This window comes from Eleutherodactylus coqui, chromosome 12 (genome assembly GCF_035609145.1).
Source record: "Eleutherodactylus coqui strain aEleCoq1 chromosome 12, aEleCoq1.hap1, whole genome shotgun sequence".
In the NCBI taxonomy this organism is placed as follows: domain Eukaryota; kingdom Metazoa; phylum Chordata; class Amphibia; order Anura; family Eleutherodactylidae; genus Eleutherodactylus; species Eleutherodactylus coqui.
Genome location: NC_089848.1, coordinates 52852776 through 52874469, shown reverse-complemented (window position 1 = coordinate 52874469; position 21694 = coordinate 52852776). Strand labels below are relative to the sequence as shown.

General features: G+C 50.4%; 1 protein-coding gene across 1 annotated transcript in view; it reads left to right on the top strand.

The window, feature by feature from the left end:
- Positions 1-370: 370 nt before the first annotated feature.
- The window catches only part of LOC136586736 (ubiquitin-conjugating enzyme E2 E2), a 211902-nt gene continuing 190578 nt past the window's right edge, over positions 371-21694 (top strand). The window contains exon 1 of the mRNA XM_066584931.1: positions 371-434. Within this exon, the coding sequence (XP_066441028.1) occupies positions 387-434 (48 nt within the window). The 5' untranslated portion in view covers positions 371-386. The remainder of the gene's footprint in view (positions 435-21694) is intronic.

Here is a 21694-nt window from a genome sequence, read left to right as displayed (position 1 = left end):
ACTATCGTGGCGAGCAGCCATCGGCGGGCGTGCCATGGGTTCGCCACCATGGATCTACAGGCTTTTATTTCTACAAAGTGTATATATATATATATATATTAGGTCTACTAAGAATGTATGTATATATGTAGAGAAGGAGAAGCTGTAGGTCTACAAAAAATCGTGAAAAGGTAAAATACAGGTTCTTGTGACTAGTTAGTAACCGAGACGCCATCCATCCGTCCAGCTCTCCTCCCTCACTCTTGTACTGTGGGGTCTCCTACATGCAGCACGTCCCCCCCAGCTCAATGCATCGCTCACACGACGCATGCGCCGGGAACTCTCGCGTCGCCAGTAATTACTGGAGAAGCGAGACTTCCCTGCGCATGCGCGGTTCGCTGCTGGGGATGCGCCGGGAAGTGTCGAGTCCCCAGCAGCGATCGGCGGTGAGCACGGTGAGTTCCCGAGAGGCGCTGGGACTTATGGTCCCCCCGGTCCCCGTGCAGCAGGACGGAGCTGTAGGCGGCTGTGCGGGGACACCCTGGGACAGGCCGAGGGGATTGTCATGGCCGGTCTGTGTGGGGGATCCATCAATGTCACGCTGGACAGGTCGGCACGGAGCCGGGACCCCCGCGGCGCGGCATTGTACGGGCTATGCCGCCTCCCCTGCTGGCAGCTGACCCCCGGGGTGCGATGTTCTGCAGCGGCCGCTGCTCCCATAATCCTCCCGGGGGCTGCAGACTATTCCTGCTTGCTTCCATAATCCGGTGTATTGGGCTGCGCTGGCCGGTCCTCGCAGACCCCTAAACCCGCTTCACGCCGGCGGAACCCGCACAGCATAAAACCGGCGGATCTCAATGGGTTCGTTCGCATTTTTGTATTTTGCGCATGTGAAAAAAAAAATAGAACGCGCTCTATAGTGCGCAAATACGCAGAAAATATCCAATGGGGGTGTGCGTCCGGAGAGGCGGGGGAACTGCGCAGGGAAATGATCACATCTGGAACTCGTTAGCCATTTTAATCGGCGCGTCTTTGTTTGCCGCACGCAAATGAGCGTGCCGCGTGCAGAAAAATACCGCCGCAATAAGGCGTCATTCCGCAAAAAGGCTGCGCTGAGGCGTACTCAAAACGCTCGTGCGAAGCCGGTCTGAGGGCGGATTCAGACTGACGCATGTGAAAATATGTCCGCCGCTGCGCAGCGTAATCGTGCATCGACCAATGATCCTTTTTTTTTTCCTGACTATGAAATCCGCGCTGTTGTGCGCAATTTTGAAAAAAGAAAAACCGTGAAGATCCGCCCGCCCTTCTCTCGCCTGAGAATCCCGCCGGCGAAAACGAAACCATTGAAATCAACGGTTTCGTTTCATCCCGTTTTGCGGCTGGGATGTTCACGGCCGCGAAACGGGACAAAATCCTGATTATGTGGTCAAGCCATTACGGCTTTCTTGCATGACCATGCTGTAGGCTGCCATGTTGCCGCGCGAAACGTGCGTGCAAGAAAGATCGCAATGTGTTCCACCTTGGCGTGTTTTGCGCACGAATACACGCCGGGATGGTACATGGCGATCGGTGGTTTGCAGCAAGTAGGACTCAATATGAGCGTACGCGCCTCAACATTTTTTGCGCACAAATTGGCGCATTCTACTGTACGTTTTGTCGCCCGCCGGGCAGGTTAATCTGCGCGCCGAAACGAGGCAGTGATTTGTAATGGCTGATTTAGTCTAATGAGCTTCCGATGTGCGTTCTAGCTGAGCTGCGGCGCGTATTACGCATCTAGCGCAGGCTTTTGCGCGGCCAACGTTAACTTCAACGGGGACCTTTGATGCGCAACAAAGTAGAGCTTGCTGGGTTTTTTTTAAGTTTTGCGCGCTCAAAATACGGAAATGTGACCGAACCCATTGAAATAAATGGCTAATATTCTCTGCGTATCGCGCTCGTAAATCCGCCCGTGTGGCGGAGCGCTGTTTTTAATCTAGAAAAAAACTTCGCTTATGATTGGCGCGAAAACGGATTTTCTCTCCTCTTAACCGCTTCCGCAACGGAGCAGCGATGAGAACCCGGATGTAAACTGGCCTTAAGCCTATGTCATACCAACGTATTTGCGCAGAAAGATTTTGCACGTGCAATATACGGAAAAGATGGCCGTGTATAAACCGCTGGCGCGGTATGAGCGAGTCGTGACGCCAGTTATCCGAGTTGTCAGTAGCTTTTATTCATCCAACCGAACTTGGTTTTGAATGATAAGACGCCGTGGATATGGCAGAGCCTGTATGGTGACCCTGCGGCGCTGTACTACGCAGGCACGCTCTGTGCCGCAGGATGGTGCCTTTACGTTAAACACCTTGGGTGTGCCTTTTTGTAACGCAGCATGCAGTGTAACAAGATGCCATTATTTTACGATCCTGAGAAAGAAGAGGCCACATTGTTGGCTTAGTTCTGTAACGTCTTCTCTGTGCTTCCCACGTAGCGCTGCTCCCGGCCTCCCGCTGCGCAGTGAACGCTAGCCGGGCCTCATCACACTCGGAGAAGCAGTTCCCTACATAGACTAGGCGGAAGCGCCACGGTGCAGAGAAAACATTTAGGGGAGCAAAGGGTTAAATCAGCATTAATTTTGGAGATCAGTGGGGATCCTAGAAATCGGACCCCTACTGATCGCAAAGTGATGTCATATTTTTGCCGTATGACATCACTTCATGAGATTGGATTAACCCTTAATAGTTATCCAGACAGAATAAAAAGGCTAAACGAGGTCAGAGTTCCGCGCAAACATAAAAGAAGCCGCACTCCCCTCACCGCTCCTGTTGTCCTGCTGGTTGTAGCATAGATGATAGCTCAGAACAGGGTCATGTGACCATGGCAGCTAATCGCGGTCTGAAATGAGCTAGTGATAACCTGCAGTGTCCCATCTCCCTGGTGTCAGTGACGTCATCGCTGGCTCACTGCAGCGAAGGGTTGGGCGAGGGCAGTATGGCCTCATATATATATACTCTGCTTGGATATCCCCTTTAAAATGTGCCTCCTATTATAAACCAATTCCCATAAGTCAGTAGTCTAAGAGATAAGAAACATTATAATATGTTATTACAGAACAAGGCCTCTTTCTCCACTCAACAGACTCTTCTCTTCCTCCCTCTGCCTCTTGCACGGATCGCTCTGTCTGAATGCGCTGATAGCAGAGAAGAGCTTCACTGAGGGATCAGGTTACAGGTGCAGCCCATAAATGTCTGTGGAAAGCAGGAGGAAGAGACTAGCTGCTACAAAGTCACTCATACCAGAGGCGTAACCTGAAGCTTCTGGGTCCCAATGCAAAATCTGTAACAGGGCCCCCAACTATAGTTCTTTATTCATAGTACTGGGCTCTATACGTGGAGAAGAGAGGCCTTATAGACCCCCTAAGGCTCGTGCTCCCCATTTCAATAGCACACTCTCAGAAGCAGACTTTTCTACATAGACTTCTGTGGGCAGCTCTAAACTGATCTCTCGGTGAAGTTGAAAATCCATCTCTGCCTTGTGTATAGAAGTTCCCAGTGACTTGAGAATGAGTGGAGTGTGCTGGGGGGCAGGAGGACATGAGTCTGATGAGTGGAGTGTGCTGGGGGGGAGGAGGACATGAGTCTGATGAGTGGAGTGTGCTGGGGGGGAGGAGGACTTGCGTTTGAGTGGAGTGTGCAGGGGAGGACGTGTGTCTGATGAGTGGAGTGTGCAGGGGGGGACATGAGCCTGATGAGTGGAATATGCAGGGGGGGACATGAGCCTGATGAGTGGAGTATGCAGGGGGGGACATGAGCCTGATGAGTGGAGTATGCAGGGGGGGGGACATGAGTCTGATGAGTGGAGTGTGCAGGGGGGGACATGAGTCTGATGAGTGGAGTGTGCAGGGGGGGACATGAGTCTGATGAGTGGAGTGTGCAGGGGGGGACATGAGTCTGATGAGTGGAGTGTGCAGGGGGGGACATGAGTCTGATGAGTGAGGTGTGCAGGGGGGGACATGAGTCTGATGAGTGGAGTGTGCCGGGGGGAGGAGGATATGCGCCTGATGAGTGGAGTGCGCAGGGGAGGTTATGTGTCTGATGAGTGGAGTGCGCAGGGGAGGACGTGCATCTGATAAGTGGAGTGTGCAGGGCGGAATAGGACATGAGCCTGATGAGTGAAGTATGCAGTCGGGAACATAAGTCTGATGAGTGGACTATGCAGGAGGAGACACGTGTCTGATGAGTGGAGTGTGCAGGGAGGGAATGAGTGATGGGTGTAGTGTGTAGGGGAGTGCATGAGTCTGATGAGTGGAGTGTGGGGGGGGGGGGGCATGAGTCTGATGAACGGAGTGTGCAGGGGGGACATGAGTCTGATGAGTGGAGTGTGCAGCGAGGGAATGAGTGATGGGTATAGTGTGAAAGGGAGGGCATGAGTCTGATGAGTGGAGTGTGCAGTGGGAGACATGAGTCTGATGAGCTGAGTGTGCAGGGGGGGCTCATGAATGATCAGTGCAGGGGAGGACATAAGTCTGATGAATAGAGTGCAGGGGGGGGACATGAGTCTGAGTGGAGTGTGCAGGGGAGGACATGAGTTTGATGAGTGGAGTGTGCAGAGGGGTTATGACTCTGATGATTCGAGTGTGCAAGGGGGGCGGACATGAGTTGAGTGGAGTGTGCAGAGGGGTCATGAGTCTGATGAGTGAAGTGTGCAGGGGGGGACATGAGTCTGATCTGTGAAGTGTGCAAGGGCAGGGGGTCATGAGTCTGATCTGTGGATTGTGCAGGGGGGGTCATGAGTCTGATCTGTGGATTGTGCAGGGGGGGTCATGAGTCTGATCTGTGGATTGTGCATGGGGGATCATGAGTCTGATCAGTGGATTGTGCAGGGGGGTCATGAGTCTGATGAGTGAAGTGTGCAGGGGGGGACATGAGTCTGATGAGTGAAGTGTGCAGGGGGGGACATGAGTCTGATCTGTGAAGTGTGCAAGGGCAGGGGGTCATGAGTCTGATCTGTGGATTGTGCAGGGGGGGTCATGATTCTGATCTGTGGATTGTGCATTGGGGATCATGAGTCTGATCAGTGGATTGTGCAGGGGGGTCAGGAGTCTGATGAGTGAAGTGTGCAGGGGGGACATTAGGGGGGTATTATGGGCTTTTATCCTCAGGATAGGCCATCAATAGTGAATCGGCTGGGGTCTGCTGACTGGGATACCCGCCGATCAGCTCATCCTCTGGCCATCTGTCAGTGCTGCAAGGCCGAATGTCATCATTGATGGTCAGGGCAAGAAGTGTAATAGATGGCTTTACTCCCATGATGCCTTCTATTGGACTTCAAGCTCCTCATTGCGGTCAGAACTGGAAATATAAGGGTAGGTCATCAATAGTAAGAGGCTGAAATACCTGTTTATGTGCACCCCCAACCCTACTAAAAGCACCCCCAAATGATACCCAGAAGGGCCCAGTTTGGGGCACATTTATATAATCCATGATTTTGTTTGACTGACATGACATCTGGGATAATTGGGTGTAGACAGCTGCTCTTTCTACCTGAGGGCCCTTAACACGGGCGTATTGCCGGGATCAACATTTGAGTGCACAATATGCAGAACATAGAGCGCATTCATTTCCACGGCTTCATTCGCGAGCGCGTATATAGCTGCACAAAGAAAATGCAGCGCGCTCAGCAGGAGAAGAACTCAGCGGGCACAAATAAAACAATGTGGCCATTTCAATGGCTGGAAGCCTCACTGCTTAGGTTTTTGCACCCGTAAGAAGTATAGTGAAAAAACGCAGGTGCATGCACAAATAATAGCATTCCGCAAAAAGCTACGCAAAAACGCTTGCAAATACGCTTACATTCGTGTGAAGGGTCCTAAGATAGACATATCCATCATGGCTGCAGTAAATTGCGCTGTGATCATGTCGGTAGGGAGAGGGGACGTGGCATCCCGAGTAGCACCTCTACTTTAGGAGCCTGCTTAGGGAATTGCACTGCATGCAGTTGTCTAGTATACGGACATTAGTGTTTTTAAGGCTGGAACAGTAAGAGATGTTTTCTTCCACTGTTCATGAGTTGCAGTCTGCATCCTGCAAGGAGGTCGTAGTCATCTTGCTCCTCCACAGGCCACATGCAGTAGTCCTCTCGCTTCTCTGGCAGGCTACGTGCAGCCGTCCTCTCGCTCCTCCGGCAGGCCACGTGCAGTCCCCTCGCTCCTCCGGCAGGCCACGTGCAGTCCCCTCGCTCCTCCGGCAGGCCACGTGCAGTCCCCTCGCTCCTCCGGCAGGCCACGTGCAGTCCCCTCGCTCCTCCGGCAAGCCACGTGCAGTCCCCTCGCTCCTCCGGCAGGCCACGTGCAGTCCCCTCGCTCCTCCGGCAGGCCACGTGCAGTCCCCTCGCTCCTCCGGCAGGCCACGTGCAGTCCCCTCGCTCCTCCGGCAGGCCCGTGCAGTCCCCTCGCTCCTCCGGCAGGCCACGTGCAGTCCCCTCGCTCCTCCGGCAGGCCACGTGCAGTCCCTCGCTCCTCCGTCAGGCCACGTGCAGTCCCCTCGCTCCTCCGGCAGGCCACGTGCAGTCCCCTCGCTCCTCCGGCAGGCCACGTGCAGTCCCCTCGCTCCTCGTGCAGTCCCCTCGCTCCTCCGGCAGGCCACGTGCAGTCCTCTCGCTCCTCCGGCAGGCCACGTGCTGTCCCCTCGCTCCTCCGGCAGGCCACGTGCAGCTGTCCTCTTGTTTCTCCGCAGGCCATGTGCAGCCGTCCTATTGCTCCTCCGGCAGGCTACATGCAGGCGTCGTCTTGCTCCTCTGCAGGCCATGTGCAGCCGTCCTCTTGCTCCTTCGCAGGCCATGTGCAGCCGTCCTCCCGCTCCTCCGGCAGCCGTCCTCCCGCTCCTCCTGCAGGCCATGTGCAGCCGTCCTCTCGCTCCACCGGCAGGCCACGTGCAGCCGTCCTCTTGTTCCTTTGCAGGCCACGTGCAGCCGTCCTCTCGCTCCTCCGGCAGCCATCCTCTCGCTCCTCCGGCAGGCCACGTGCAGCCGTTTTCTCGCTCTTCTGCAGGCCATGTACAGCCGTCCTTTTGTTCTTCTGCAGGCCACATGCAGCCACCCTCCCGCTCCTCCGGCAGGCCACGTGCAGCCGTCCCCCAGCTGCTCCGGCAGGCCACGTGCAGCCGTCCCCCAGCTGCTCCGGCAGGCCACGTGCAGCCGTCCCCCAGCTGCTCCGGCAGGCCACGTGCAGCCGTCCCCCAGCTGCTCCGGCAGGCCACGTGCAGCCGTCCCCCAGCTGCTCCGGCAGGCCACGTGCAGCCGTCCCCCAGCTGCTCCGGCAGGCCACGTGCAGCCGTCCCCCAGCTGCTCCGGCAGGCCACGTGCAGCCGTCCCCCAGCTGCTCCGGCAGGCCACGTGCAGCCGTCCCCCAGCTGCTCCGGCAGGCCACGTGCAGCCGTCCCCCAGCTGCTCCGGCAGGCCACGTGCAGCCGTCCCCCAGCTGCTCCGGCAGGCCACGTGCAGCCATCCCCCAGCTGCTCCGGCAGGCCAAGTGCAGCCGTCCCCCAGCTGCTCCGGCAGGCCAAGTGCAGCCGTCCCCCAGCTGCTCCGGGAAGGCCACCTGCAGCCGTCCCCCAGCTGCTTTGGGAAGGCCACCTGCAGCCGCCCCCCAGCTGCTCCGGCAGGCCACGTGCAGCCGTCCCCCCGCTGCTCTGGCAGGCCATGTGCAGCCGACCTCCCGCTGCTCCGGCGGGCCACATGCAGCCGTCCTTTAACTCCTCCGGCAGGCCACGTGCAGCCGTCCTTTAGCTCTTCCGGCAGGCCCTGTGCAGCCGTCCTTTAGCTCCTCCGGCAGGTCCTGTGCAGCCGTCCTTTAGCTCTTCCGGCAGGCCACGTGCAGCCGTCCTTTAGCTCTTCCGGCAGGCCCTGTGCAGCCGTCCTTTAGCTCCTCCGGTAGGCCCTGTGCAGCCGTCCTTTAGCTCCTCCGGTAGGCCCTGTGCAGCCGTCCTTTAGCTCCTCCGGCAGGCCACGTGCAGCCGTCCTTTAGCTCCTCCGGTAGGCCCTGTGCAGCCGTCCTTTAGCTCCTCCGGTAGGCCCTGTGCAGCCGTCCTTTAGCTCCTCCGGTAGGCCCTGTGCAGCCGTCCTTTAGCTCCTCCGGTAGGCCCTGTGCAGCCGTCCTTTAGCTCCTCCGGTAGGCCCTGTGCAGCCGTCCTTTAGCTCCTCCGGTAGGCCCTGTGCAGCCGTCCTTTAGCTCCTCCGGTATGCCCTGTGCAGCCGTCCTTTAGCTCCTCCGGTAGGCCCTGTGCAGCCGTCCTTTAGCTCCTCCGGCAGGCCAAGTGCAGCCGTCCTTTCGCTCCTCTGGCTGGCCACGTGCAGCCGTCCTTTAGCTCCTCCGCAGGCCCTGTGCAGCCGTCCTCTCGCTCCTCCGCAGGCCCTGTGCAGCCGTCCTCTCGCTCCTCCGCAGGCCCTGTGCAGCCGTCCTCTCGCTCCTCCGCAGGCCCTGTGCAGCCGTCCTCTCGCTCCTCCGCAGGCCCTGTGCAGCCGTCCTCTCGCTCCTCCGCAGGCCCTGTGCAGCCGTCCTCTCGCTCCTCCGCAGGCCCTGTGCAGCCGTCCTCGCTCCTCCGCAGGCCCTGTGCAGCTGTCCTCTCGCTCCTCCGCAGGCCCTGTGCAGCCGTCCTCTCGCTCCTCCGCAGGCCCTGTGCAGCCGTCCTCTCGCTCCTCCGCAGGCCCTGTGCAGCCGTCCTCTCGCTCCTCCGCAGGCCATGTGCAGCCGTCCTCTCGCTCCTCTGGCTGGCCATGTGCAGCCGTCCTCTCGCTCCTCCGCAGGCCATGTGCAGCCGTCCTCTCGCTCCTCCGCAGGCCATGTGCAGCCGTCCTCTCGCTCCTCTGGCTGGCCATGTGCAGCCGTCCTCTCGCTCCTCCGCAGGCCCTGTGCAGCCGTCCTCTCGCTCCTCTGGCTGGCCATGTGCAGCCGTCCTCTCGCTCCTCCGCAGGCCATGTGCAGCCGTCCTCACATCTCCTCTTCTCAATGCCGGATGCTGAAATCAGAACTATTTACAACATTAGAAACATTTTAAGTGCCCTTTCTGTAGACTCTCCAGACTGATGGGGAAGTGGTTGTGATCTTTCCCCTTGTAATGTGAGATATTAGACTGTGGTGCGAGTGAATGCAATCCATTGTTCTCTGGAAGCAGCCACCATTACTGCCAGGAAGTCCAGGAAAATATCTGCCACCGTGATCGCTACTTTATGTCCCAAGTCTCCCGTCCGTGTGCGTGTATCTCCAAATATGTCAGTGGCGTTAGCAGTTCTTTGTATAAAAAGACTCTGTCAACTTTATACAAGCTAATGCTTATAGCCAGAAAGTAAGTGACCCACTGATTCTGGGAATGTAAGGGTTATACTTACCTCCCCCATGTGTGTCAGCGCTGAAAGCCGCCGCTGAATGCATTGAGCGGCGCTGCTAAGTAGTCCATCCGTTTTAATTTTAAAATGGGCGGACTACTTAGCGCTGATCAATGTATTCAGCGGCGCTGCTCAGGGAGGTGATGGGGAGTCGGGGAATGTACTTTTATACTCGCTTGTTCCTGCTGTGTTTGAAGTCGGCGCCGTCTGGTAATCTGGTTCTTTTTATACCGCTGTGTACACGCATTTACATATTGTAGTCTATGCTGCAGTCTGGAGGTGACGGGGGTCCTTTAAGTACCCTTCCAGCCGTATATTCGGACTATGTGCTATCCGTGTATTCCCCATTATAGCCTATGAGGTATTCATAAGATCGGTCATTCGCATGGAGTGATGGTCCGTGTGAAAAATTTTGCTGCATGTCCAATTCTTGACCATTTCCAGGGACCAGAATAAGACTCGCGGTGTCCATACGGATTGGGCGTCCGCAGGCTGCCTGAAGGGTGTTGTGCCCAACTTTTTCAAGTACAACTTGCATCCACTCATGTGAGGCCAACTTTAAAAAGAACTTGTTACCAGTCCTGAGGAGGGCAAAACACTGGCAGACACAGGGCAGAGGAGAGTTTATTCCCACGCTGTATGCTAGTAGTTCGCAGACGGTCCGGTGAACGAGCCAGACCATCTCTGCTGCCCTCACTGCGCTGCATAACCCCGCTCCTGTCTCGGATCAGTGATGTGGATGATTTCTCCTATTATCCGCAATTATGTTCGGTCCAAATCTTGCGCATGCACCATACAACAGGCGCATGTGCAGAAGAGTCCCTCGAACCTGGATTAAGGGATCTGTGCATGCGCCAGTCTATAGCTGTGGTGTACACATGAGGTTCGGACCGTTCCGCCGATAAAGGCGAAGACCCACGTCGCTGATTGAGGGAGGGTCCAGATTACGCAGCACATTGAGGGCTGTAGAGGTGGTCCGGGTAGCCCACCAGGACCTATTAGCATGGGGTGCGGAAAACTTTAAAAGTTTATTCTACAAGACATGCTGTGTAGTATACTTAAATGGGCTTTGGAATAAGCTCTCCTTTGTTCCTCTGCGGCTTCGCAGGGTTTACTCTCCTCGGAACGGGTGACGGGTTTCCTTTAAGGAGCAGCTGGAGAGAGAATTTATAAGACACACATAGATGCACACAACTACCGACATGCTGCTTGGTTACATGGGTTTGATCACTGACCGGATAATGGACTTTAAAATTAAGGCTAATTAATCTCTATGACAACTGGATGGAGTCTGCCTTCTGATAGTACATCTTTATGTTTATGCTGTGTGCACTATTACTTTATAGTTGCGCTTGTGTTTGTTGCCTCCTACTGCTGGGCGCATCAGAGCCGGTGGTGGCGTGTGAGGCTACTGCGGCCAATTACATGGCCAGTAATGGTCACGATTTGCTTGGTTTCCAGCTGGACTGTCTAAATCAGCCATAATAAGATATGTCAACCACAGTTAACCTACTAAGGCCGCCTGCACACGAGCGTTCCGGATTCCGCTAGCGGATTTTCACGCGCGTATGGTACCTAAATGTGCTTGCGGATAGGTGCGGATGCGTGAAAAATCATGCGCGGATATACGCGGATGTGTTGCGGAAAAAAACGCGCAGAAAAACCAGCAGACACCCCTTATTGTAAACCCAACCCCTAGAGAACTGCCCATTCCTTGGAAAACAGCTTAAGGCCGGCTTCACACGAGCGTGACTGGCTCCGCCGCGGAATATTCCGCGAGGAAGCCCGTCACGGCGCCCCCCAGAGACCCCATACTTACCAGCGGAAGATAGCGTGAAGACGCTTCCCCGCCCGCCGCCGCCGCGTCATGTGACACGTCCACCGCGTCACATGACGCGACTGGCCGTGTCACGTGACGCGCCGACCGCGTCATTTGACGCGGCGGCGGTAGGCGGGAAAGCGTTTTCACGCTATCTTCCGCTGTGTTACAGCGGGAGATAGCGTGAACGGACGGCTTCCATTGACTGCAATGGAAGCCGTCAGCGCATACACCCACGGCAAATAGAGCATGCTGCGGGTGAGGACGGGAGATTTCACGGTGCGAAATTCCGCGGTGGAATTCCGCATCGTGAGCATTGTGCTATTAGATTCAATAGAACCTAATAGCAGCGGGCAACGCAGCGGATTTTTGCCGCGAATTACGTGGCGTAAATCCGTTCGTGGGAAGGAGGCCTTAAAACCAACACCCAGACTCCGTTTTGTCCCTCTTGCTTGTGCGAGCACTGTTAAATTATTCTGGCAACATGCTTTCACCCGGTGAGCAGATGTCTTTGTGGGCATGGTTGATCCATGTAACTTTTTTCGGGCGCTTCTCCAGCGTGACTTTATTTCAGTCACTGCAAAAAAATTCACAAGAGGAATTCATTACTACAGATTTTGCATTCTTACATCCTGCATTGGCAAGAAATACTACCTATCTCCCTCTACAAATGTGCCTGTGAAGCTCTGCTGTGTGTTGGGACGCCTCCTACCACGCCTACTTCCTGTAGTCATAGCAACCAGTGACTCTATCTGCAGCTGCACTGCGGATGTACTGCGTGAAAAAACGCACCCATTCACTTGTATTGGAGGCTTCACGCGCAGAATCCGACCCAAATTAGAACAGGTTGCAGATTTTTTCACGCGCGTGAAAAAACGCGATGCAAATCCGTCCGTCTGGGGACAACTGCGGATCCTCATAGGAGTATATTGGCTGCGGTCTGGGGCAGATAATGTGCCTAAAATAACGCGCTGGAAATTCCGTTCGTGTGCAGGCACCCTTACTGACAGTTTCCAGGTAGCAATAGAATTTTTTTTAGACCGCAGACAGCAACGTAACATTGTAATAACATGTAAATATGTAGTAAAAATAATGCTGAATGTGATGTTTATAACTATACATCAAGGAGGGGGTCATTACTAGACACTTTAAAAGCCAATTCGATGTTTCCAGAAGCCAAATTGATTTGTTTAGTAGCCAAGCAATTTAGGAATTTTTGTGGAAATCCATAGAAACCAACTTGTGCAGTTAAAAATTAACACATTTCTAGACATTAGGGTAAATTTATTAACGTCATCGTGCCTAGATCTTGTAAAATATGCCAAAATTCGGTGCATTTTTAGTGTATAGGGACTCATTACGTTTTAGGCCTGTTTATGAAGCAAATGCTCCAAAAAGTTGTGATCCAGTGTGTCTAGTCTGACAAGGGGAGTGGCTTAGTGAACAGAGGTGTGGCTTAAACTGAACCATATGCGCTAAAGCCTTAATGTAAACTAAAGCCCCATTTACACGCAAAGATGATCGCTCAAAATTCGCTGACAAGACAGATTGTATGACCGTTTTGCATAGCTACTAATGGGCATTAATGCCTATTGGTAGATTATTAGCTTCATTTGCATGTAAATAAAGCTCCCTTAGCTGTATGCAGATAACAGCAGGTGGTCTGTTATCTTCATACAACTCCAGTGTTCTCCTGCAGGACTGCAGCTGAAAACAATGTTATCAGCGCTCCCGTGGAGAACTCAGCGTGCGGTCCCTGCTATTAGCTGACTGGCCAAATGATGGTTTTTATGCTGAACTAATAATCAGCGTTTGGCCGAAAAGCTAGCAATGGTAGCATTTACACGCAACGATTATCGCTCAAATGACATCGTTTGAAGGAATTTTGAGCAATAATTGTTGCGTGTAAATGGGCCTTAAGGCAAGCCATAGATGGTATGAAGTTATATAATACCATCTGAAGATATCAGCTTTATCATCCAATATTAGTGACTATGATTTAATTTGGCACATTTTTAGGCTGCCTGTGTATATTACATGGGATTAGTAAATCTGCCCTTACTCCAGTCTGCTTTAACCCTTACATCCCCTTACTCAGTGGGTCACCTACTTTCAGCCCGTAACTTTAGCTTATAGGACTAAAAGTGGGTAAGAGAGTCTCTATAAATGCATGGATTTTTGGACTGGCAGTCCTTTTTACAGTAGGGGTTTTATTACTTCAATGAAATGTTGCCCCATTGGTTTTCTGCAGCTTCTGCATATCACTGTACATAGAAGCTGCATTCTGAGGGCACTTTTCTACGGGACTGCTGCAGATTCCCCGACAGTTGTCCCAATGACTATCACTCCGTGCATTCGTAGATCAGCGATAGTTGCTCAGCCGATGGAGGTGGAGGGGGCCAGAGATCTCTTCCGGTAAAACGACTGCATTCGCTTTGAGCAGGCATTTGTACCAAGATGAACGGATTCCCTGTTCACACTGAGCGAGAAGTCCCTCAGTAGTTGTTTCGTGTCAGTGAGCGACTAATGCGCAATTTCTTGCTCAGTACCCTGCGGGCTCCCACTTTGAATGGTTTTTGGGTTAATAGGGGACCTGTGTAAAAGTACCAATAGGAGATCTGTCCGTGTGCTGGACGGACAGCTTATGCCGCGTTTAGACCGAACGATTATCATTCAGACGAGTGAAACGGAAGGGCAATTGTTCAGTGTAAGCGCGAGTCGATGACTGAGCGATGAACGAGAGGCGTGCGGTTTTCAATGAACGTTCAGTTTCAGTCGGAATACAGATTAGCGCCGGCTTGTTCACTCATCGGGCGGTTTAAATGCTGATCGTTCAGTGATTCACGTGGGAATGTAGCGCACCTAACGATCAGTGATCGAGAATCATGCAGTGTAACAGGCTGCCCGCGGGCGGACCGAGCTGGTGATGTCACCTGCTTGTTCACCCGGGCAAACGAGAGTGGTGGTAACGAGAGTGGTGGTAACGAGAGTGGTGGTAACGAGAGTGGTGGTATTCTCGGCCTGGTAGTTTTCAGCCCTTATCTCTCCTCTTCTGGAACTTCTTATCAGCTCATTTATGACCACAAAAAAAGTTAATCTTTTTTGCAGTCATTCATTAGCTGATAAAAAGGATCGGACAGATAAGGGCTGAAAGGTAAGAGCCCCTTTACATGGATCACTTTATCACTGGACTGGATCCGAAATGGAATGCTAATCATTCAGTGTAAATACTGACTGAATGACAAATGATAACTCATTCGCTTATCACGCCTTGTTCAGTTTAGGCAGGCATAAAAGTCAAACATTGATCAACCTGTGTAAACAGGCAGTCCTTCATTTCTGTATGAAGTTCTTCAGTGAATGAAGGCTGAGCGCACTAGCGATCTCTTCCAGCTGCCTTCTTCCATTCACAGTAAACAGGCAGTAGTTCATCTATGAATGAAGTTCTTCAGTGAATGAAGGCTGAACACACTAGTGATCTCTTCCAGCCACCCACCTCCATTCACAGTAAACAGGCAGTCTTTCATCTTTGAATGAAGTTCTTCAGTAAATGGAGCGCACTAGGGATCTCTTCCATTCACAGTAAACAAGCAGTTGTTCATCTATGAATGAAGTTCTTCAGTGAATGAAGGCTGAGCGCACTAGTGATCACCTCCAGCCGCCTGTCTCCATTCACAGTAAATAGACAGTCATTCATCTATGAACCACTGGCTGTTTACTGTGAATGGAAGTGGGCAGCTGGAAGCGATCACCAGCGTGCTCCGCCTACATTCATGAATGACTATCACTACTGAAGGAAAACACAGCAGTGCTAATTGTTGGGATGACTGTAAACCGTGAAGTGCCTGACAGTTGCCCCGTGTATAAACGAAAAAAAAACCCCTAAGCTGGCACACTGAAGGATTTCCTATTGAAACTCTGACTGCGGTGTCTACATACAGTGATAGGTAGAAGCTGCAGAAGACAAATGGTGTAAATTTTCTCATAAAACTCCTGCAAAAATGATTATCAGCACACATTACAGTGAAAAAAAATGCCTGCCAAAGGTGATCATTGCCTTTAAATGATTGATGTTTCCTGTTATGTAATCTTTTAGTATTTTTAAGCATGTCCAGCCCTTATTGACCGTGATTCTTAAAGACTCGGGGAAACCTCTATAACACAATAGCAGCCGTGTCAGATTACATCCCCCTGTTAAAACATTTAAAAAGGGTTTTTTGAGAAATATAAAATCCAGCTCTACCTGCTATAAAACAAGTAGTAGTCATTTACTCCCCGCACCACTGCTCAGTCCTGCTCTCCAGTGTTTGTTAGCAGGCTACAGTTCAGCCAGCTTTACAGAACTTCACAGGCACCTTAGCCAATGGCGATGGAGCTTAGCTCTTGATCACTGAGCTCTGTCATTGGCTGCAGTGCCTGTGACATCCCATAAGCAGACTGGGGTATGTGACTGATGTTTATGGCCAAGAAGCTGGGTTTTATATGAAAAAAGATCTCCACAAACCCCTTTCAGCTATCGGGATGCTGGGATATTCTCTTTACTGCTATGTGGAGTCTTTTGTCCCATTGCGCTCCGCAGAGCGAGTCATTGTCTGCTGATTGCTCATTTATTACCGTCATTCGCACATCATGTACCGCAGTCATGACTTTGTCACTCTCTGATGATTTGCTTATCAGATTGTAAATCACTCTTGTCAAACGTCTTTAGAAATCCCTCATTTATGAATGGAAATTGTGCGCAGAAGAAATTTTTGGGGATGTTTCGTATTGACATGTTCTACCTGATAGACTTCTAGAACAAGGATTCACCTGACAGCCATTACAATAGTATCACCGCCTTAAACACAAATACGCCGTAACGCAGATAGGCTTCATTACAATGCCGTGCGCTGGGAACACATTTAGTCTGTATATGTGTTAGTAGGGTGGATGCGGGGAAATGGGATTCTTCAGATTAATGGAAAACAAAGATATTCCCCAAGGGCTCGTTCACACGGACGTATTTGCGCTCACAATCCATTGATTTCAGTGGGTTTGTTCACATCTCCCTATTTTGCGCACTTTTGTATTTCTGTAGCGGAAAATCAAAAACGCAGCATGCTCTACTTTTCTACGCATACGCACACCAAAGATACCCCTAGAAGTCAGTGGGTGGAGGGCGCAGAGATGTGTGATAAGTTACGTAATACCGCAGGAAAAAGAACACATCAGGAACTCATTAGACAAATTAGCCATTTCATGCTAATGAGATGGGCATGCCTTGCGGGGGAAAAAAGTACAGTAAAATACTCGGATGCGCACGTAAAAAAGTGCATCATTCCGCAAAAATACTAAGCTCATGCACGCACAAATACGCAGATCTCGTGTGAATCAGGCCTAAGGACTCGTTCACAATGCAGATTTTTTCATGCAATGTGCGAATGTGTGAGAAAATACGCAAAATGACCTCTTTTGTGCACATTTGCGCACCGCAAGAGCAATGGGCTTGCGTAAATGCGCAAGACATACGCAGGTAACCTGCATATTTGCTGCACATATACGCCCAAAGTCAATGTGATTTTGTGTGTATTTTTTTTGCGCGCAAACATGCGGACATTTGCGCACACAAATACGCACAGAAGTGGGCGAAATGCGCTTACGCCCGTGTGAGCCCGGCCTCATTTGAAGTTACTAAACTCTATATGTAATTGCTTGAATAGCAGTTCCACAACATTGGGCTGCTGTCTTATTTGTTCCAGTGTTACCTATTTTCCTGGGAAAGAAGGAATTTTGAATTTCCGACTTTTGTGGTGTCAATTTTGTAAGCGAGCAGCAGTACTGCTTTATCAATACCGGTTCAGGTTTGTTCCTCGGAGCAGATCCACTGCGGATCTTGGTGTGAAAACGCTACAGATTTGACTTTTTGGATAGCAAAACATTCCGGCGCCAGCAATTGACATGCTGCGAATTTAAAATCCGTACCGCATGTAAGTCCCACTGCGGATTTCCCACAGATTGTTTCTGCGCCATGTCGGTGAGAGTTGTTAAGAGTTTATACACGAGGCTTTGGGTGGTTTTACACGGGTCGAATGTCGAGCGCTTCGGCGCCACACCGCTGTCCCTGATTTTTTCTGTAATGCAAATTTCAAATTTGTGCATGGAAACATTTGTGCCGTATGAACTATGGGGCGGATTTCTATGCTGATGCGCACTCAAAGAAGCAGCATTCTTTCCGCAAAAATACGGCACTCATGTGCGCTCAAATACGCATACACTCATGTGAAGCTGGCCTGAGAGATACAGCTTTGTCTAGGCATTTGGGAAATTTTCTGATGATGACGCACTGAAAAACCCACAAAAAAACCTCATCACAACCTGTATTCTAAGGGTTACTTAACACTGGCATTCGCAAGAAAATTGTGGCAAAATCACATTTTTTCCTATAATTTTTGAGTGCCAATGCTGCTTTTCTCGCAAAAACATCGCTGCCACTTGCAATTTTCTTGCACTTTTTTTTTTATTCGCAACCTCGCATGAGCGAAAACCTCACAAATGTGAAGGCAACCATTGAAAATCAATGGTTTCATAATTCTGCGTTTTCTCACTCTCGCATCGCGACAAAATCGCACGTTTTTATCACCAGTGTGAAGGCGCCCTAAGGTAGATAAATTGTAGGATGTGCTTGTAAAAGAATGCTGTAGAAATAAAGCTGATTTGGGTATTAGTGTATCTTGACGCCACCAGGAATTCCTGGTGGAGTCAAGATTGACAGGGTGTGACGCCCCCTGTCTCTGATTGGCTGGACAGCTTTCTCGGCTGCAGGTCCTGGAACGCCAGTTAAGAATGTGATAGAAAAGGCATACAGCGGGGGCCGCAGCTGTGCACCTCTAGCAGTCAGTGGGTTCCCTGGCAGGGCGGACCAGAAGCCGGAACATCCCCCCCTCGCCTTGACTGCACAAGCGCAGCGCGCCTTAGGCAGCAGGGAAGCGCAAGGCAAGTTACTTTGGCGGGAGGGTCTGTGAGCGAGCAGTAATGCGGGCGGCGAAACGGAGTGGAGACCTGGCGGCTGGGCACGGAAAGGGGTGACCCGGCTGCCTATGACCCTATGGCTGAAATGGCGGCCAGGACCAAGCACACACGCTGCAGCGTGTGGATTTATTAGTGGCAGCGCTGCAGGCTTACGCAGAGGATTACTATTTTGCTTAGCCTTACCGCTGTAACATGGCAGCATTTACATGTCATCATGTAAGGCTAAGCAGAATAGTAACTCTCAGCGTAAGCCTTTAGCGCTGCCACTAATAAACCCACACTGTGGACTAGGGCCTTCGTGCCTTCACCCTAGCAGAAGCTAGGGGTGTGAGAGGAGCGTTCCTCCTGTCTAACCCCTAGCTTCTGGTGGTGTCAAGGTACACTAATACCGCTGATTTGTTCATATATGAATCGACACACAACAGCCAGAATAACAAGAAAAGATAGAAGAACTCTTCAAGTTTTTATTGCACCTTACAGATCTTCAATGCGGGCGCCGTTGGTGACTCGGAAAATGTCAAGTTGGTAGTTCAGTTCTGCCCAGACGTGTCCCAGCATATGCTCCATTATCAATTCCATTGTAGGGCAGATGCATTATTTTAGGTCATCAACGGCGCCCACATAGAATATCTGTAAGGTGCAATAAAAACTGGAAGAGTTCTTCTATCTTTTCATGTTATCCCGGCTGTTGTTTGTCAATTTATGTATGAATAAATCAGCTGTACTTTTGCACCATTCCTGTATTTCCTCCATGAACTGCTGGCATCATCCTCTGCTGTCCTGATAGTTTGTTACAATGTATCAGAGGACTGTCTAGACTCGAGACTCGGCTGTCATCCGAGCTAGGTCTGGAAGGCTTTTAGCTTCTGGTTATTAAGGCATTTCTATTTACTGCCAGCAAAAACAAATCCTGAAAATGGTGAAGAATTACATGATTCCTCAGTTCACGGCGATTATGACTTATGTAACCCCTTTCATGGATGGAATTAAGTACGGATACACATTTGTAAATGCCATTTATTATCTTCATTGAGCCGTTATTGACGATGACGTTTTTGAATATGAAGTCAATTACTTGGTAACACTACAGCTAGCCATGCATGGCGGTGGGATCTATTTATTGCATTAGCGACGCCTCGCGGCTCTTAGAAAGTACCAGAAGACCCAAGATCAGTTGGGCGAGCGGGAACTGATTCTTACAAATACATCTTGATGTAATGTATATGTTTTACATTATTAGTATTTGACAACCCGTTTTAGATTACTGTCCGAATGTAGTGGTTCGTCCTATAAATCGTACCTGAATGAGCCAAGAACGCGCTCCCCTTCCCCTCCGATGAACTTCAAGGGACTTTAAAAATACATCATGTATTTTTAGATAAAAAGGAACCTGTAAATCAGCGGTGATCCTTCTACATAAGCGGTGATAATATATCATTACTAGTACGTCAGTAATGCCTCGCTGCACCGCATGTCAACTCATTCGATTGCTTTAAGAGCAAGATTTGGGATATTTTACCATTTCGAATCAGTTCTTAAAATAGCTTATAAATCTCACTTGTATCATTAGGCTGCTTTTATTACATGTGTCATACTCAATGGGCTTAGACAATGACTGTGTTTGTGGTACAGGCTGTTTAAAAAGATTTTTATTCTCTTTCAAAAATGTAATATATGATAATATAATATGTAATAAAAATCTGATAATGTGTGGCAGAACCTGAACTGAGCGCATGGAGTCCCTGCCGCTTCATACTGTGGAGCTATAGGCACTCCGCTGTCTGCGCCTCTGTGTGACTTTGTATCATAGATCTTTTCTCGGTGCTGTTGCATTCAAAGGGGCTGACGGAAATAGCCGAGTATTAGCGGTCGGCTATCGCCGGTAGTCCCGTTGAAGATGAATGGAGCGGCACTGCGTATGCTCAACGGCTGCGCCATTCAATCCCCTCCTCACTGCAGGGGGTGCAGCGAAGAGGAGAGAGGATGGTACAGGACTACCGTTTTCAGGATCGGTGCGGGTCCCAGCTGTGGGACCCCCAGCGGTCAGAGTTTTTTTAATCACCTATACTATGAAGAGGTAATAAAAAACGATTTTTGGAATACCTGTTTAAATATATATAGCGTCATGGAAAGTTTAACCCCTTAAGGACCAGGCTGTTTTGTACCTTAACCCCTTCCCGCTCCAGGACGTACCGTTACGTCCCGGGAGCCTGGTACTTCCCGCAAAAGGACGTACCGGTACGTCCTGGAGATAGCACTGGATCACATAAGATCCCGCGCTATCCCGCAGCGGGAGCCGGCTGTCAGTCATAGCCGGCGTCCCGCTCCAACAGCGGGGGGACATCGGAGATGCGCCCGCCGCTGTTAACCCCTTCCCTGCCGCGATCTAAGTAGATCGCGGCAGGGAAGGAGTTCACAGAGGGATCGCGATCCCTGTGTGTCTCCGGCCGGCTCTCGCGATGTCATCGCGAGAGCCCGGCCTGTCACTGGCGTCCTGTATTGCCTGTGCCTATAATCGCTGTACAAGCGATAAGGCATGGCAGAGCAGTAGCTCTGCCATGCCTTATGACAGCGATCATAGGCACAGTGATGTAAGTCCCTCAGAGGGACTCAAATAGTATAAAAAAAAGAAAAGTGTAAAAAAAAGAAAAATGTAAAAAAAAAATGTAAAAAAACCCCTTTTTTATGCTTTTTCTAATATTAGCATAAAAAAAGGGAAAAAAAACTAAACCCCACATATTGGATATTGACGCGTCCGTAACGACGTGTACAAAAAGTTGAACACGCTTTTTATTTTGTACGACAAAAAGCGTAAAAAAAAACGCTAAAAAACAGAGGCAAAATGCTAATTTTTAGCATTTTGCCTCACAAAAAATGCAATAAAAGTGATCAAAAAAGCCGTACATTTCCCAAAATGGTACCAATAAAAACTACAGCTCGTCTCGCAAAAAATAAGCCCTTAAAGAGCTCCGTACATAGAAAAATAAAAAAGTTACATGACTTTGAATGCAGCTATAGAGAAAAAAAAAAGATTTCCAAAAAAAAGGGTGTTTTATTGCAAAAAAGTGTAAAAACCTAAAAAAAAATAACAATTTTGGTATCGTTGTAACCGTACCGACCCGCAGAAAAAATTTAGTGTGTCATTTATGCTGCATGATTAACGCTGTAAAAAAAAAAAAAATCTATGGCAGAATTGATGCGTTTTCTCTCCCTGTTATCATTAAAAAAAAAATAAAAATTTTTTTACGATATTGTCTATATACCCAAAAGTGGCACCGATAAAAACTACAGATCGCCACGCAAAAAACAAGCCCTTATACGGCCGCGTCCACGGAAAAATAAAAAAGTTACGGCTTTTGAAAAATGGAGATGGAAAAATACCAAAAAATCGCTTGGTCCTCAACGCCAAAATAGGCCGTGTCATTAAGGGGTTAAAGGGGTTGTCTCGCGAAAGCAAGTGGGGTTCAGCACTTCTGTATGGCCATATTAATGCACTTTGTAATATACATCGTGCATTAAATATGAGCCATA